The sequence below is a fragment of the Seriola lalandi genome, unplaced genomic scaffold (genome assembly GCF_002814215.2).
Source record: "Seriola lalandi dorsalis isolate HSWRI2012SDOR001 ecotype SW California unplaced genomic scaffold, Sedor1 jcf7180002054881, whole genome shotgun sequence".
In the NCBI taxonomy this organism is placed as follows: domain Eukaryota; kingdom Metazoa; phylum Chordata; class Actinopteri; order Carangiformes; family Carangidae; genus Seriola; species Seriola lalandi.
In genome coordinates, this window is record NW_019525434.1 from 378,880 (window position 1) to 398,649 (window position 19,770).

The 19,770-nt window shown below is 39.7% G+C and overlaps 1 protein-coding gene across 2 annotated transcripts in view; it reads right to left on the reverse strand.

The window, feature by feature from the left end:
• Nucleotides 1-453: 453 nt before the first annotated feature.
• Nucleotides 454-19,770, reverse strand: part of LOC111671519 (uncharacterized) — a 21,208-nt gene continuing 1,891 nt past the window's right edge. Inside the window, exons 2-12 of one of the 2 annotated variants that reach the window (XM_023428625.2) lie at nt 14,967-15,085; nt 13,968-14,286; nt 13,212-13,318; nt 12,886-13,036; nt 11,834-11,869; nt 9,845-9,925; nt 7,763-7,789; nt 7,275-7,295; nt 4,871-4,987; nt 3,588-3,647; nt 454-3,475 (exon numbers count right to left, since the gene is read on the reverse strand). In XM_023428625.2, the coding sequence (XP_023284393.1) occupies nt 3,447-3,475; nt 3,588-3,647; nt 4,871-4,987; nt 7,275-7,295; nt 7,763-7,789; nt 9,845-9,925; nt 11,834-11,869; nt 12,886-13,036; nt 13,212-13,318; nt 13,968-14,286; nt 14,967-15,085 (1,067 nt within the window). In that variant the 3' untranslated portion in view covers nt 454-3,446. The remainder of the gene's footprint in view (nt 3,476-3,587; nt 3,648-4,870; nt 4,988-7,274; nt 7,296-7,762; nt 7,790-9,844; nt 9,926-11,833; nt 11,870-12,885; nt 13,037-13,211; nt 13,319-13,967; nt 14,287-14,966; nt 15,086-19,770) is intronic. The other variant, XM_023428626.2, reaches the window with a different exon arrangement.

Sequence of the window (19,770 nt, forward strand, 5' to 3'; positions counted from 1 at the left end):
CTTTATGGACCTGTCACCATTAATCATTCACAAAGCTCCAAACAGTGTGTGTACGAGTTCCCTTCTATTCATATCTAACATAGCAAGTATTTCAGGTGATGTGTCATGATGTGCGCATGTTTCTGACTGCAGCACCTTGTAGGCACGAAAGAATTGTCACAGGGAGAGACAAAAGCATGCGGACACTCAAACGTTAGGTAAAGGTGTTTTTCTATCAATGAAAAACACTTTAAATGTTATATTTTAAGGTTTTGGGACCTCACTGTCTGTATTCTATATATCTTAACTGTAAAATTACCAGTATTTGATGAAGTATAAAGCAAAAAGTAGACCTGATTATCTACTATGACAAAGTTGAATGAGTTAAATAAGGTAATTTCATGTGTGGTATTACAGTGAAAAACATCACAAACACATACACAAGATATTTGGCAGGGGAATAAAACGCCGACGCCCACGAAAATGTTTAATTGACTCCTCAAACATTATTTACACAATTCCAGAAGAACAACACAAGTGCCAGATGACAAAAATGAAGAAGACAGTTCCTACACAAAATAAAAACACAGAATATTTAAATAAAAAGGAAGAGTCTTACACTGTAGTCTAAATCAAAAATGAATTGTCTAAATATGTTTAATGAATCAAGATGTATACAGGATAGGAAAGTGCTTCTCTCTCATGATGACATTGTCCTTTGTTTTCCTCTCTGGGATATTGAAGAGGTGGTGTAAGGCAGGACTGGTCAGCGCCGTGACTGATGCCCTAGCATTATCTGGGAAGTGCACTTCAGGCCTCAATAAGTTGACGGTTCCCTTTACATTCTGGTTTGGATGCTACGCTCCAATAATGTGTGTTTAAAAGGAATCTAACTGCTTGGCACTAAGTGTAGAGTGGACCGTAAGGCTCAAAACACAAGCAGTCCTTGTTCCATTTTTAAGAGATTTATTGTTGTTTCGGTTTCCTCTACATCAAATCAGTCCCAGTAAGGTTTGTGATTGTGCACTGCAGGACAGCAGAGTGCTTTTGCTTTTGCTGATTTGTATTGCACTCACCAGATCGCACAAAGGAGGCGAGAAATGCATTAAAAGGAGGATCTTCTGTTCTGAAGGCAGCAGTGGCTATTTCTGAAAGCTTGTACTATTATTTAGTGGGTATTTTGTGCATTATCACTCCGTGCCAATGTAGCAGATGTGGTAAGAGATTTCAGACACACTATCCACTTGTTCAGTGTGTCACGAGAAACTCAGTCTATCACAGATCAAAGGATAAGAAGGCAATTCAAACAGAGATTTGACCCGGCGTCCATTCCACAGTTCATACAGTAGAATTAATTGATATGTGACATCACAGACTAATAATATTTCTCAGCTTGAGGCTAGGCTGTTAGCAACAGTCTCTGTCCTGTATTGCAGCTATATGGTGCTTTACAAGTAACACACTTTACACAAACAGCTGCACTATGCAACCTCTATAACCCTATGTTTAAAGGGAGCAGAGCAAGTACAAAACTGCAAGGCAACAAAAGACATTCAGAAGGTAATATTTTTGTGCTACAGTGGCAAAGAAAACAAAATGAAAGAAAACAAAAAAAAACCAATTGGGCTTTTCTTTTTTTTTCCAAAATGCTGTAGCGCTGCTTCGGCATTTCACAATAATAATCACAAAATACCACAGCAAGCAAGTTGACTAAAGATTATCTGTGTCAGCTCTGAGGCACCACTGCTAAATGTTAAATTCATATAAAAAAATCACATGTGAATGGTGAAGATATGAATGATACAAAAACACTGCGACAGCAACTGGCTTGCTCAAATACTGAGACACACAGTGAGGAGAGTGTCACCGCTGATATTAACGGAGGCTGTTAAAACAGTGTGGGATGAGATATTAGTCAAAAACATTCTGGAAATAAAACAGCAAACTGGCCCACTGTGATACAGATATGAAGCAGCTGTTAAAATAATGCTGAATAATGTTACAGTTTCACATTCACAAGCAGTTCAAAGTAAGAACTTTCAACCACCAAAATGATCATTTATGAATTAATAAAGTACATTCCTCAATTTTCATTCTAAGATGTTTTTTTATTGATACATTCATATAGTATTTTGTCTGTTTTCACTCTTAATGTTCCAGCTCTCTCTGTGTGTCTGAAAATTGGTCAAGCCAGGCTGTGTCAGTGAAAGGCACTATAGAGAAGAAATTACTGCATCACAACTAGACTGACACGCACTACATCAGAACAATGTCTACTACACTACTACATGACCTCTCGAATTTGTTCATGTCAGGTGAACACTCATCCATTGACAGAAACAGGGTCGGACTAAACTCCACTTCAACTCTCCTCAGTAAATTTAGAAAATATCATTTTTTGTGGAAAATATTGATAAATTAATGATAAAATGTGTTTGTATCAGTTTGAATAATGAATCATTCTATGTATGGATTTTTGAGTGTTTAATTTTACTGATGTTAATTTCTTGAACTGACTGAGGAGAAGTGGTAGTGACCCAACAGGATTTAAAACTAAGCCCCTTCACCAATTAAAAAACACACACACAAACACAAACACACACACGCATACAGTGACATCAGTGGCCCTCTTAACACACATTGGACCATTCAAGAGCATCCCCAGAATCCTAGGATTATAATCCTACACTATTATTCCTCACCAGAATCTAGGAAATGCAGTGGTAGTTATTGAAGCCCCCTGTTATCCATCTATCCTGCATTTGTACTGCAGATAACTATATTGAAAATGAAATATATGCTTTACGTGAGTGACTGGTTGCCAGTGGATGTTCAAAATCATATGGATGGCTCAAACAATGACAGAATTAGGAAATAAAAATTCCACCTGTAAGAATTCAGTACAAAGTTAGACGTCTACAACATCAAATTTGTCACTGGTTTATATTCACACTGAATTACTCGAACTAGATGGTAGCCATACAAATAACAATAAAAAAGGTAGTTCTATAAGTTAGCCATCTCATGGTCATAGTTAATTAGAGATCTAATCTCTTTAATGGCCCCCCTGGAAAAAAAAAAATAATTTGGATTTGGTTTAAAGTAGAAAATTTGACCAATCATTGCAATAAAGTCCTATGTTGTCACAATCATAAAACCCCTAAGGTTCACATATTACTTCTTTTTCTTATCTAACGCCTTTTACCCCACATATATGCACACACACAAGGATGAACACGCACACAGATACACGCATACGCACACACAGATACACGCATACGCACACACACACACACACACACACACACACACACACACACACACACACACACAATCAAGACAGATACACACACAGCCCTACTCTGGGCCTCACAGTAATTTAGCTCCATGCAGGAAAGAGCCTAACAGTGAGATTGCCACTTTGCTTGACTGTAGTTGGTCCAGACAGTCATGGGATCATCGCTGGTCTAGGATGAGTTCAGCAGGTTGCTAAGGACTGCAAAAAGGAACAAAAAAAAACAAAAACAAAAAAACAGTGCAAAGGTCAAAGCAATGTACATGTAATGTATTTCATGTGCGTTTATGTATTATGTGTGTCTGTGTCATACCCTGGGGATCTGACTGGGCCTCTGCTGCATCGGCTTTGCGTGCAGCCTCTGGATCGGCTTCTAGTCACAGAGACGGAGAGTCAGTTATATCCAACAACACAGACAGACAAAGCGAAGCAGACAAGGCTTCACGTGTAAATTTGAATTTCGCGAGCATTTAGCTAATTAACTTCTTTTCCTACTCATTAGCATAGATGACTTTATGGTGTCCCCTCTGGCAAATTTGAAAAAGAGGGATTTATCCCTCTTCTATAATTGTGAAACTATACAGCTCCACTGACCATAAATTAAGTATGACAGTGAGAACACCCAGCGGGAGTTTCTGAGGATGTTAATATTTCTCGGCTCTAATTGCTTATTATCAACACCATGAAAATTTGTTTCATTTTTTTCTAGTGTAAACGTGCAAAATTATTCATATCCGTGCAGTCAGAACTTCCCATGTGTCACCAGTGGAGCAGCTCCAGGCTGTACATGCCGATGACTTTACCAATTACAATCCTCATTCTCTAGATTTCATCTAAGGGAGAATGATATATTTTCATTAATAGAGACTGAGCTGTCTGAGAAATCCACAGAGGAATAAGAAAAAAAGAGATGTTTATTCAAATTTAGAACAATGATAAATACTAGCTATTACAAGTGATATTCACAGTATGACCCTTATTTCTACTCTGACATTTGCCTTAAATCACTGAAAAGCTGAATGGCCTGTTGTTCATGTTGACTGTAAATGACAACAATGCTGAATTGGCAGTATTGCTATGCAGGGTGTGTGTCAGTTCACTGGAGTTGACAACACTTTCTACGGGATAAAGCAGCTGAGTCTGCTATGTCTCAAAGAAGGATTGCTGACCTCCAAAACTTAAAACACACACACACACACACACACACACACACACACACACACACACACACACACACACACACACACACTAAAGAAATGTGTTGTTCATACCTTGATTAAAGGCTGAGATTCTGCTACGATTCAAGTTCTGTATACAGCAGTCACCCTGCATGACTAACTCTTTGAGAATGTTATTTTGATGTGGGTTGATGCAAGTTGATTAAACAACATTAGGCTCAAGGTGTGACAACCTTTGAAAGTGCTGCTTGACTGCTCTTATAATGCGGGTGACAAATAGCAATAAATCAACAAAACCTTGGCCTGAAGTTCATTGTAAATGGGTTTTGGAGGAATTTTTAGTCAAATATTAAGCCCTGTGTACAGCAGGGTGGTGTGTTCTTTTCTTTGGTTAGTAAGAAATCAGCAAAATAGTTACCCTGTCTATTTTTGAAGCAGAGTTTCTTCTTCTGATAGGTGAAGTATCCAGTAACTGCTCCCACAAGAGCCACACCAACTGTACTGAGGATGCCTGCTAAAGAGCTGGAGCTGCCTTCTGCAGGACACAAAGAAACAGGACAAAAAAAGATACTTGATACCAGTGCAAAGTCAACCTTGGCAATATCATGTGAGAATACCATTTGAACTCTAAACATATTAGTTGAGCATGCTTTATTATACAGATGTGACTGCACTGTGTTGAATGTTTTTCAGTGTAACACAGGCGTATGGAGATTGTAATGTTCAGTGTCACCACAGGGTGCCATTTTGCAGTTGAAATAATGAACGACAATTCACCAGTGAAGCTCAGTGACATGTGTGTAAGCCTCTCTCTCTCGCGCTCTCTCTGTGTGTGTGTGTGTGTGTGTGTGTGTGTGTGTTTAAGAGAGCGGGAGAGAGATAGAGAGAGTGATGATCCCTTTTCATTCGTCTATCCCATAATTTAGACCACTAAAAGAAAGCATTCACAGTGACAGCATAAATCTGTCTGCACCTGTAACCCAGTTACTATGACAACAACGATCTGAATAGTTTTTGTGCTGTGTCATAGCATACTGCAAATACATTTCACAGTCTATTGAAGGCACAGAAAGCAAACGCAGACAGCCTGCAAAGCCATGATGATCAGCACATTATTGACAAATCTTATTCAGTTCACAGCACTGTGTGTTGTAAGGTCTCCCTGAGTGCTTTGAAAGGTGCTTATAAATATAATGCATTATTATTATTTAGTGAGATTATTATCATTATTATTTATTATTATTAATTGTTTGCTTTCTACTAGTGTAATTAACAAGTAATTCTGGAGCAAAGACATTTAATCAAGCTACTTATTATGTTATAATTCTTTGTTCTTACTGATAAAATTAAGATTTAATACATGAAATAGCAGATGTAGAGAAGCACCTCCACTAGGCTGCACAACATGTGCTATGTGCAGTATTCAAGGTGTGATGATTGGTCATCTGGGGCAAAATGATGTTATATAATGATTATTTTATGGCGCTAGAACCTTCTGAATTTACTCTAAATGAAGGAGGTAGAGGAGAAGAATACAGACTAGATTATGAAGCAGAGCAAATGTCACTTGATTATATACTCAACATGTGCCCTTCATAATTGTTTTCCTTTACATCTCTTCTAAAAACTATCTCTTTATTGTTCCTGCAGTGGCTTCAGTCAACCCAGAGTAATAATGGTGGGATATGCTGAAGTGACAATAGAGAGGGAGATGGAAAGGAGATGGGGTGTAATGGGTGAGTCAGCAACTGAGGAAAAAAGAATGAAAAAGTACAGTATATCGAGCCGTAAAGAAAATTACAGATGAGAAAAGCAAGGGAGTGGCATCAGTCTCGCGTGACTCAAGGTGAATTTTTTTTAAAAAAAGGGGAATGAGTCACTGAAATTAAGTGGAATAAACAGGAAGAATGTAGTGATTCAGTGAGAGGAAGTAAAGGTGGGTGCAGACAGACATGTATGAACGTGCACATCCACAAATGCAGAACACACAACACTGTCGAAAAGTGGCGTGAAAAGTCTACACACACACACACACACACACACACACACACACACACACACACACACACACATACACATACACACCCAAACACAGTGTGCATACATAGAGAGATCAACTGACAGACAAGATGCACTGTGGAAACAGAAATGTATGGGAACCTACGGGAACCTCTGTGGTCAGCAGCCACAACCCTTATCACATTACTGTAGGTTACATGGCTGCAGTAAGTCAGGGGTTAAATAAAACACCTGATAGCCACAGCAGAGCGTGGTCGACATATCAACATTTATCACTTATCTACGGTATGCTACTATAATTGTATCATGAGATACAATTTCTTGTGAAATACGATGTCATTGGAATGGTTTTTGAAAAAGTTACACTTTCAAATTGACTTCCTGTCATCACATTGTGTGATGAATTAGACAAACTGATCCATTAATACTTACATGGATGCAGTGATAACAATTAAAATTTACAATATCATTTCTCCGTATCTCCAAGCCCTACTAGCCTTTCCTATCATACACAATTTTAGGTTGAATAGAAATTTCAGCACTGCTGAGTCAAACCTTTTAACCACGTCTCAGTAAAAGGTACAGCCATCACCATTTGACTCAATTGCCTGAATTATGCAAATACACTCACTGACGTTCAAAAAAGAGTTAAAGATTTCAAAAAAGATATATTGAAAATGTCATGTAGCAACAACACACCTGCCTACGGCTCATTGCATAACATAAGACAATGGGGGAAATGGGTGGAGAATGTGGGTGGTGGTGCATGTGTCCAAAACAAAAAAAAGAGAATGATAACTCACCTTGGGCCTGAGGTTCGTTTACTGTATAGAACAGAGAACACACAAATACTATTAGCAACATGGGACACGGAACCGTTTATTTAAACAGGCACAAACATGCACCTGTTGTTCTATTGTATCTTATTTCCAGTTTGAACAGGAACAGAAGTTACTTCCAGTGTGAAAGAGCTTCAGACAACAGATGTAGCGTGACTACACGTGAGAATTCATGGTAAAATACTTAAAGGCCAGGTCTGAACATTGTTTTAAATAAAACAGAAGGGGAGAGGCATTTTGCCTTGAGTCTTCTATCCTGTTTTTATTGTCAGAGGCATGCCAGTAATATCCTGTGTGTTTCAACAGTTTTCAGAGCTACATAAGCTCTACTATCAGAGCCGTCGCTGCAAAGTTATTTCTGAATCCAATTCAGATTTGTGTGATTTGGAACGAAAATGGCATGATGTGATTATTTTTGCAAGGTTTGACCATGAACACAAAAAAAGCCTTACCATCTCCTGCGGCGCCGGCAACATGGGCTGAAGAGAGAAAGAAAGAAAGAAAGAGAAATGATTAAAAGAGCACGGAGAGAAAAGATGTTATCATATAAATGTGTTGACGTATGTTAAGTATTGTGACAGAGATTGCAGAGAAGAAAACGTAAGGAGCAAGATTATTCTCTTTGAGGTACTTTAGCCCTCAGAGGTTTTTAGAGGTGTAGAATTTCTGTCCTAACCGGTCTGGAAACACACACACATATACCTCTGCATGAAGTGTCCCTTCTGTAAACTCACAGAGGTGCTTTTACAATATCAGAGGGATCGTATAGCTTTGATTTAATCTATATGCAAACAGCTCTGTTATCTTCCTCTATGCTGCTTGTCTGTATACGCCTGTGCCATCATGGCTGCCCTCTACCTGCTTCAACTTGACAAAGCCGCTAATAACAGAGCACTAAAGAAGAGCGCCTTTCACTAGATTATAATGATTATACCAGCATAATGAATCAGCTTTCAAATGGGGAGTAAATTGTGAACGCTGAGAGGAGCTGCCTAAGGAAAATCTCTTGCTCCTGTTAAATTACCTTGTGGCTAGTGATTAAAGTTTCTTAACCCAGGAGGTAAAACAAGTAAATTCAGTCTCTTGTCATGGGAGCAAAGCTCATTAAATTAGAATGGCATGCTCGCAGTATAGAGATCTACCAGAAAGAATGTCTCAAAACACAGTTTACAAGGCACAGTCTTTAAGGTGTCAAGAGCTACAAACCATCTGGTAAAGGTAATACTTTGTAGTTTTGCTGTCAGACTACAGCCAGTGCACCAGGTGTGTAAAGATGGCCTGCCTCAGGATTTGATGCCATTGTTCATAAGTCAGTGTTAATGTCCTAAGAAATAAGACTTGATGCCACTTTCAACAGAAATGGTAAAAGGGCAGGAGAAATATATAAAAAGCTTTTTTAGGCTGAAAGGTGAGATTAGCCCATCTCAGCTCTGTGCATAAATATCTATGGGTTCCTTTAGCTGCGTTGCTCATTTAAGACAAGGGAAATACAACTTCTCAAATAAGAGATGACTGGTCTCTTATACTCACGTTATAATTGACATATTCATAAAGTCTCTGATGTCAGCATTTCCAAAGAAATTGCATCATATCAAATATCCAATCAACTCCCTGTTTATATCATCGATTATTGGGATTTTGTATGTATTTGTTAAAAAAACATGTGGAAAGAAATTGCTGGCTTGGACAAACAAGCACAATGTAGAAACGCTGTATTTTGTAAGTGGAGATGCTGCTGATCCCATACATGTCTAGGCACTGCAATAAACAAAGCTAACCTCACACATAGTTCCAACCAGTGTAAAGAGTGATAAAAAAGGCATCCATCAGATTGTGGTAACTTGGAAACAAAATAATTCCATCTAAACTGAACTATCTCTTCACCCATGCATGTTTGTATTGCTAACTGTGCACCCAAAGGTTCGAGTGTTTTTAACATTAAAAACAGCAACACAAACAAGTGACAACAGTTAGGGGGTCAGCTAGGGGAGCATAATAGTTGTTGTTTTTTAGATACATGTGTGGTTATAATGTAACTGCAACATGATGGGAACATTGTTTTCTTTCCCCTAATGTTAGGTATATCCCATGGGGTGGTGAATGTCCTTGACTCCGTGTTGCCATGGATTTGTAAAGCAGCTGGCATCGAAGTAATCTACACCACACACCACTGTATAAAAACTCTCTGCCGTGAATCGTCGCCGAAATCTTACTGGTGCCCAAACTGCAACGAGAGAAGATGCTGGAGCAATATCCTTGCTTGACCATGCAATTAAAACACACCTGTACCAGCAAAGAGGAGTGCTAACATAATTAAACATTACTTCAACAATTGTACAATTTGTGTTGTTGAATCTGTGTGTTGCTTGGCAACCACTCCTTGCACTTATTGCATTTATTATTGCTGTGTTTTTTTTTTTGAAACCCTGCCAAGTATATGTAGTAACTGTTTTATACAAGCAATAAGCCACTCCCCCTCACAATGCCCCTTAGCTGTTTTAAAATCATATAATAGTTAAATAGTAGTTACTAACCCTTGTCATCTATACTGCGGCTCTTTCCTGGAGGTACTTGGGTGTCTTCCTTGGGGTCCACAGCATCCTCCAAGTTAAAGCCTGCATTGGTGACAGAAATACAATATTATTCCTTCACCGTCCCACCCAAGAGGAATATCTTCCAGATGTTTGCCAGAAACATCCCTCTAACACATTATTCTACACCATTCCACGTTAAACTATTTAATGATAATATCAGCCATCCTAGAAGCTCTCCCTAGTCCAGTCCCTCAAGTCAATTCCCTCAATAATCACCCTGAGACACTGCCAGTTCCCAGGGTGTGACGGTGATCCTGTGAACTAGTGTTGACTTAAATTAAAGGATATTATCTGTCAGGAACGATACCTTACCCTGACTCTGTATTCACTAGGGGGAAAACCCAAGTGACTTATTCAACATGTGTGACTCAGCGCACAAAGCAGTTTCAGGCTGGGCAGGGCGAGGTAGGATCAGTGAATTAATTTATAGTAGACAGAACCTCACAGGCATAATTATTCAGTGACCTATACTGACGTTAAATTGTACTAAGTATTCTGCTCGCATTGTAAAACACAATTTTTCACAGATGAGTGTGCAATGAGACAATATTTTGAGCCAAGTGTTGCACCGATACTCAGAGTCTCCTGTGTTCATTTCTACCTACCGTCCAGCCTTTCTTCTTTTATTGATCTATTAACCTCCATTACCACTTTCTCCTCTCTGTCATTTCCCTTTACCTTTGCTCTTATCTCCTTTTCCTTTTGTTTTTACACTGCTCACCTCTGAATGGTTTTTCTCCCTATCTCCCTTCTTTATCTTCCTATCCATTTCTCAACTCTTTTCCTCTTGTCACCACCATGAGAGAGTGTTTCCCTGCCATTTATCACGTGGAAAAAAAACCCCTCCATAGCAACCATTTCCTGAATTCTCAACGGCACCCCTGTGGTTTTTTTTTTTTTTTTAGTTGAAAGCACTACTAAGAGAGAAGCTAATTACCAGCAAAACCATTAAATTACTATTCTTGAAATGACAAACACTATTTTGAATAGGACATGCTGGAATGATATCAGTGTAAAGGTAAGAAGGGAAAGAGCAAGAGTGAGGGGACAGAATAGGAAAGAGAATACAATGACAGATGAGGGGGATATTTTAATTGTGATAAAATCCCACTGAGGTCATTGGGAGGTTTCTTTACTTAAACCTTACCACACACAATTTAGGAGGTAAAAATGTATGGGCCACAACCCAACCTCATAACCTTCCTAAATGATTTGTATTTTCTGATGGAACAGCACATCTGTTTGCCATTAATTTGCTCAGAAAATAGGGAGTTGCAGCGAAATAGTGCAGGATAACTCATGGAAGCAGGACATGTACGTTTCAATGATTGATAACAGAAATTATGAGTGGTCAAATGAAGACACAGCGGAAATCTAATGTATGATCAATTTCAGGTCGCCTTGTTCTAAAGAGAAAAAAAAACAAATATTGTAAACTGACATTCTTCACATCTGTTTACTTTCAGATGGTTGCTTAGGGACAGGTAGTGCTATAGTCAGAAGTCAGTTTACCTCAAACACAGTTCATGCAGAGTGGAGCTGAGAGAACTTTTCCAGCTCTGCTCTGCATGAACTGTGTTTCACTTCAAGTAAAGCTGTTCAGTGATTTCTGCTCTGTAATGTTTTAAAATGCTGCCATGTAGGAATTAACATTTCTAAGCATGAATTCAACAGGTCAGCCTCTTTATGTGGATTTATTGTTACTACGGTTACTGAAATAAACTGGTTTTAATTATGCTGTCCTGAAGTGCTCTTGAACTTCTGAGTCATACGTATAAGCAATTATTTGTGGTGCGCCTTAGTAGTTTGTTTAGCTGCAGCAAGATTTGGCTCCAGAGAGGTGGAGGTGTATACACTGTGGCTGAGAGTTTTGGAAATTGTTAAAATGGCAGAGGAGAGAAGAATGAAATTTTAAAAAGAAAAACTTACCTGAATTCACCTCAGGGGTATCACCATCCACTTTAACTGTTGGCAAAGACAAAGAACAGAATCACCCTCCATTTCAAGAGCTGAGCCCGGAAAAGAGTCCCCTGTGTCATGTCGGTGCTGAGACTGAGAACAGCCCCTTCTCAAACACAATCTGACCAATCTCACAACAACACTGCTCCAAACAGCAACCAGAGTAAACCAAATTATAACACAATGTAAAGAACCTATTTAGAGATACTGAACTGGCAGAATATCTCTTAAATGTCAGAGACAGATAGTAGAGGCTAATCCTGAAATGTTCATGCCAATGAAGCACCTTTGAATTTGAATTTGAAAATTTGATCACATCCATGGTTGGATTCAAAATGGAGAGACACTATTGCACTTTAGCACAATTACCAAAGCAGAAATTGAGTTTCCTCATCTCAAAGGGAAATTCGTGTTTTCACAATTTACCTAACAATAAGAGTGGCTACACACATCTCCAGTAATGACAGAAATATAAACAATCACAGCTTTCAGAAAGGAGGAATATGTGAATGTTTATCAACTTTTTCTACATTAAACTGTATATGATATAAAAGTAGTATAAAAAGATATTTATCATGACTAAAAAAACCCTATTTCTATCAAGACTAACATCTCTATATTTGTGTGCTCTCAGTTGCTAGAACTGTATTGTATTACATATAAAGGTCTTTCTGTTATTTAGACTACACTCACTGACATGAATGGGATGGACAAAAGAATAGAAACACCTGTCAATATAACGCAATACAATTCAACAGCACCACAAGCTGCATCCTCCATAGTTGAAACACCACATTTTTCACAGGACTGCTCCATTAGACACACCTACAAGTAACACACTCTGTCCAAAATATCTTAGCATTCACTGGTTCTAACCTACAGTCTCAGGACACTTTGTTCCAGGTTAATTAAGAAGAAATAACAACATGGAACACGTGGGTGAAACCAGTATTATTTGCCTGAATTCATGAGTGCGTGTACAAGAATTTGCATATTAAGCACCCACACATGTAGATTCTTACCTGTAGGGACAAGGTCCTTCACTCCTGTTCTGATGTCTGGTACTACATTTCCCTCAGTTTGTCCCACATCAGTACCTGGATCAGTTGGTTGTTCCTGCCCATCTTCTACAGCTGGATTTGACCCTGGTGTGGCCTTATCTTCAGGTTCACTCTATTAAAAATTTATTATATAGTATATGAACACGTAGAAAGGATACACACATTTCTTGATAGCATAGCAGCTCTTGTATAATACAGTATCTGTGCATGTCATATATATACATATATATATATAGAGAGAGAGAAAGAATTTTTAAATAAGATGAGATTGTATAAGATTAACTGACCCCCACCTGAGAGGGTGTTGTATCAATGCTTGAAGTAGTTTCCTCCTCCACATCAGCTGTCGGTAGCTCACCCTCTGGATTTTTTTCCTCTGGCTCAGTTTCTGGCTCTGGACAGGAGAGGGAAAGTGTTTGATTAGTGTTTTTATCATGAGTTATGGCTTGTTATATACAAGTGTTTAATGCAGATTTCAAGCAAAACCAGAGAGGTTGAACAGGTATTTTGCCACACCTTCACACATTAACAAAGTGACTGGAAGGAATAGGTGGCACCTTGAAGGGGAATTTCAAGGAACAAATGCAGAACATAGAAGGAGGCCTTATTCATAAAACTTGTGTTTTAGTTTGTGGCCTCTGATTTAAGCTCGGCCTCATGCTAAATCAATAGATTAGACAAACATTGGTTCTTAACACTATTATCACTGTTGCTTCTCAGTGTAAATCATATTATCCCTGGTGGCGCTGGAGCATATGATTAAAGTAGAGAAAAAACAGAAAGTAGAAACTGCTCACAGGTCTTTGATGCCAAACAAGATTTTTTTCACTGTGGCTGTAAAAGCGAAGATGTGATCGAAATGTTGCACGGCAACAGTAAATAAAGGAACATTTCAGGAGCAAAGAACAGTGTAGGATGAATATCAAATAAGAAAAAGTGAAAGTGAAAGTATTGTATTTTTGGCAAAATAATCATCATCAGACAAAATATTGATTGATCAGTTTCATTATTATTTTCAATGTGTTTAAACTCCTATCGATTACCTTGTGTTGTTGCAGCCGCTTCACCCTCTACGTCTACTGCTGCAGGAGTCACTTCCTCTGCTTCCCCGGCTACAGCAGTCGCCTCTTCTGCGCCATCACCTGCAGGATTTACCAGTTCCTCGTCCCCGGCTGCAGGATTCGCTTGTTCTACGTCCCCGACTGCAGGAGTTACCGGTTCTTCGTCACCGGCTACAGGAGTTACTGGTTCTTCGTCCCCGGCTGCATGAGTCGCTTGTTCTGCGTCTTCACCTGCTGGTTCTTCGCCTTCGGATTCAGGCTCAGCAGTGGGCTCAGGTGCGCTTACCGTAGGTGGTACTTCCTGTATTCGGAACAAGATTTACATCTCTTGCAATTATGTTTTTATAACTGATATTGTCCAGAAAAACAAAATCTCCAAACTTCCACAGTTGAGGCTTTCTGGTGGTTATAGGTTTTAAGAGAGGTTGGTGAGGGAAGGGCAGAGACAGAACTGCCATTACATTTCAAACCAGTAAACTTGTGCTACATAAGACCTTCTGTATCCAACCAAAAACGAATACCAGGCACACATTTTTCAGCCAACTGACACGGCTCAGCTTATCAAATGCCTGCCTGAGGATTTAGAATTAGAATTTCTTCAGACCTCAGTGAGTTTGACTGGATGACAGTCTGGCTACACTCAGAAGCACTCTTAGAGACACACTGAATAATTCAGACAGCCCAAAGCTGGACAGAGGTTCTGGGAGCTGCCAGGGTTTATAGATATGTATGCACAATGTTAGAGCCGCTGTTAAGCTGCTTTCAGACGGCCCCAAACCCTCCAGCAGCACCCCTGGTTAGGCGAGAGTTTGGAATGGGGACTAGGGCTAAGGAGACAACAAACACAGGATCCCAAATTTTGAAAATAACCTACTAACTATATTCACGTTTACATTACTCACCCTTACATTATTCTTTTTCTAGGTAAGTTGTGACATCACACAATAAGCCCCAAACCACACAAATATTCCCTCTCCTCACCTCTGCGTTATGGTCAGTTCCCTCATCAGCCTTTGCTTCTCCTTCGACCTCGGGTGCTTCAGTTGCAGGGGCCGGGGCGTCAGGAGCTGCTGTCTCCTCTTCTGCTGGGACTTGATCATCTACGCAGAGAAGTGTGAGGGAAGAAAGTAACAGAAGAATGAAAAAAGAGAGCACACATCAAGTGAAGCACTGACCACTGGGACATATCAATTTCAAAAAGTGGGGGAGAAAAAAAAATAAAAGGCTGTCCTGAAACCCTGGTGCTTCAGTGAACATCACACAAGTGACAGAGGCCTGCGCAACTATTGTTTTCTTTTTGAAAAGAAGAAAGGAGGCAGCCATGGCAAGCCAGAATCCCTCTCAAAGGAGGTTCCTTCTGTGTTTGAAGTTCTGCAGCTTGACTACATCCCTAAAATTCATTCCATTGTCCAATATTTTGTGTCGTCCACTGTTCATAAGCAAAAAAAACAAAAACAAAAAAGAAGCACAAATATTATGAATCAAATCTAAAGTAGAACGAATAAAACCTGAAGACTGGTGGTGATTGGTGTAACCATTGGTGATTAAAAACTGCACGCCTCGATCCATCTGTTGTCATTTAAAATCATTAAAATCATCTGTCTAAAATGGTTGTCAAGATGTTGTGCATTCAACACATTCTCATGACAGCAACATGACATGACACACACACACACACATATAAACCACACCCTGGCCTAATTGGTGCCTGATGTTAACGCTTTAGCCACAACTGGATGACAGACATATCGATCAAGTCTGACCTGCCTCAACATCATATGAAGTCTCGACCTCAGCACTGGCATCGCAACTCTTTGCTAATGAGAAAATACAAAGAGCATGTCTTTGTCATTCTGTGTGTGAGATGGCCATGGTGTGTGTGTGTGTGTGTGTGTGTGTGTTTGAGCCGGTGCTGTGACATTCCCCTTTTGAATGTGAGAAGCTGAAACAGCAAACTGTGCTCTGACTTGGTCGTCCTCTGCTCTGCTGATTTCAGCAGCACCCTGATGCTGGTTCGCTGGGATAGTGCCCTTTTTTTTTTTCTTTTTTTTTCAAATACAAGTACCAACCATTAACTAAGAGATATAGCCTTCTACAAATTATGGTATGAGTGAGGCTGCCCTTCAAGCTGGCAAAACTGTAATAAGATAGCTTAAAAAAGTGGGGAAGAAATGCACAGGAAGGCGGCACAGGTGTCAAAATGCTGCCAACACAAGAAACAGAAAGAAATAACATTGAAAAAAAGTATCAGGACGTTGCTGCTCAGCACCATAACGCTCTTCCTTAATGTGCTCATATATCTATTTTAGCAGTTGTTCATTGCCAAGTAAATTTCCAATGAAGGATCGCTGCATTTGCCAAATGAGATCGTATCAGAGTCACTGATTCCCTGAGGGAAAGCGGCATGAACACATCTGAAGTATTTCCATCACACCGTAAATTCTCTAGAAGTGTGCAGAACTGGTGAACCTGGGCTCCCACACACACACACACACACACACACACACACACACACACACACACACACACACACACACACACACATTAATATACCAGAAATAAAAATCCATACACACAGAGTATGGCTCAATACAAACTACATGCACTGGAATATGAACATCAGACATGCAGACACTCACAGCGCAGATGCACAGTGACCGACGCAGCAGCAAAAACAAGTGCGCTTGATTTCTCTTTTTTTTCACTGCACCACCTCAGCAGCATCTAAGTCAAACATTAATCAGTGCCCACAGTGATCTATTTCAAGTTGAAACAGCAATCAGAGTTTAATGAACAGGACTGCATGTGTGACTGCATGTATGTACAGGGTGTTTTTGTTTCACTATCTTGACTCCTTCCTTGGAATTCGCTGTCTTCATCAAAGACGTACTGCTGCACGCCATTCAAGATAATGAGGTGGAAATAACATCAGATGCCAGCTGATGTGTCACACCAGTGGACTGAAAAGGTGTTTTAAAACAGAGAAAATGAAACCTCGTGCAGTGCAAAGACCTGTTGCTGACGCTTCTTGTTGACTTGTCAGACCAGGTGTTCAGTTGTGTGCAGATGTGTGCGTTTATACTTTAGGCTTAAGTTTTCACTCCCACTGGAAATGAGTGGACAAATTTCTCATGGCATTGTGCTTACGTGCACGTGTGTATGTATGTGTGTGTGTGTGTGTGTGTGTGTGTGTGTGTGTGTGTGTGTGTGAGGTATGAGATTCTCATTTAACTTCTCTGTCTTTCTGTTGCCACTCCATAGAACATTCTGTTCCCATCTATCAGTTTGCCACTTCCTCCTCTAATAACCTCTGCTACAAACACCCCACCCCCACATCCACCAACACACACACACACGCACAAACACACACACACACACACACACGCTTACAAACTTATAAAACACCTTCTCCTCCCCTTCCAGTCCAAACGTACAAACAACCACATGTTCACACACACGTTAAGTCCATGTGCCTGTGTAAGTTCACTTTCACTCACACTGAGTAAGTAGTGTCCTGTTTTGTGTTAGTGTAGCAGTGAAATAAATGGTTGCACATCCAAACCCCCCCACCCCCTTCCTTTCTTTTTTGTCTTTTAAGTCTCTCTCTCATCTTTCCTCTCCTCTCTTTCTCTCTCCCAGACTCCCTCTGTTTCTCTGCCACTGGTTTCCCTTGAGGCTGATGAGTCATCTGTGTGTCTCTGACATGGCCGCACGCTATTGTATGCGACTGTACAGCATGTGCAGTGTTAAACTGAGGAAACTGTCCCCAGAGGAAACTGCTCAGTCAGTTCACACATGTGGGAAACCATAAAACTTTTTAGTTACAGTGTTCTTTTTAAGACTTAGTCAAGTGGTTTGATAGATCGATAAACAGACATCTTTCTGTCTTTCATATGAATCGAATCATCTGACGTGAGACAACAGTTTGTGACTGGACCTAAAAGACAAGTATATAGCCAAAAAAGTTACTACTCTATTAAAAAAATAGTTTGACATTTTGGGAAATGTGCTTATTTGCTTTCTTACTAAGAATTAGATCAGAAGAGTGATAAAACTCTCATGTCAGTACAGCAAACATGACGCTACAGCCAGCAGCCAGTTATCTTAACTTAGCGCAAAGGCTAAGCTAAGAAATCGCCTGCTGGTTGTAGCTTTAAATTCAGTGCTGAGATATGAAAGTGGTATCAATCTTCTTATATAACTCTCAGATAGAAACTTCCCCAAAATGCCACACTATTGCTTTATTCTAGCTAATTTCAACTTCACCATTGTTCTTGGTGTATGTGTGAGCAGAAGATAGCGAGCATGATAACACAAACATCCTCTAAGACCTAAAACTTTGCTTATTGAGCGTAATGGTCCTTTCTGCTTTATAAACAGGAAACATCTTTGTGGTGTAATGGGATCTACACCAAAACGCACGGTACAAAAGTGACACTTTATTTAAGAGTTCAGCAAGATTTTTTCCCCTTATTGCATGTCAAGCAGAGTGAAGATTTAATCTGTCACAGGAAAATGTTTCTGTGATTGAAAACAATTGGACTTTTCACTGGAACATTGAAAACGCTCTTTATAAGATACCATCAAATTATTTTCCCTGTTCTTTTCAGTTCAGCAAATGAGATTGTGACATCGCCTGGAATACACAACAAATATGGGCATCGGCTTTTGTCAAAGTGGGTGTTCTGCATGCATGAACATGCTTTAAAAAAAAAACAACAAAGACATCTCTTCTGACAGATACTAAATTTGTTCAGGCAAAAGGTAAAATCTGAGTTCACGAAAGACCAACCCATAGTAAATCATTTCAACCTTTGTGGCAATTTCTGCTTCTTATGAACAATTTATATTTTGTGTTAAATGAGCAACCACTCTCAGCAAGTTACATCATGTTGGTGAGCTACTATGACGAAAGTGAATACAGCACGAAGGCCGCGCTTTAAGTGTTTTGTACAGTATATCAGGTTTCACACACTTCATGGACGTTGTAGAGCTGGAGTGGTGCTCGATGCTGGCGCCACTGTTTTGATATTCAAAAGGTGACATGTGATGTCATGTTTACCTAGGCACCTGATATCTTGCCAAGCCTGAAGATAAAAAAAATATTCACCTTTTTATTTTGGAAATGACACGAGGGTAAATAAGTAAATGCCCTTTCAGTAGTGTAATGCACATCACTGAACACTCATACATAAATTGGAGTCTGAGGGATGTTATTACTGCCAAAGAGAGAGGGACTTCATTTTCTGACTCTTCTGAGCTCTGGCCGTGAGACTGTGTGAGATCGCCGGTTGTGTATTGTTGAATTAGTAATAATGTGTGTAGATGCATGTGTGCGTAACCAATAACCAAGCCTTTCCTTGTAATAGTACACTAGAATCTGTCCGTGCATGTGTGTCAGGTGTAAAACAACACCTCCACACCACATTGTTCTGTCAGGTATGGTTCTATTGTGTGTTTGTGGGACAGACAGTGTGGTGTTTACCCCAATCATGCACACCTTAAAACTGCCCCCATGGGAACCAGAGAGAGAGAGTGTGTGTGTGTGTGTGTGTTATTCACTTATCCACCAAAAGAGTGATTTATATGATGGCAGTTGAAGGTGTAAACACAGACAAGCCTGCACACACATATTATACACACACCTGGCAAACATCACACAGCCCTTTTTGTCTTTCATTTTCCTGTAACACACACGCGCTCTATAACTTATGTGTACACTTACATTAATGAAGCACTCTCATACTCCCACATGTTCTGTACATTAAAGTTATAACCCACACCC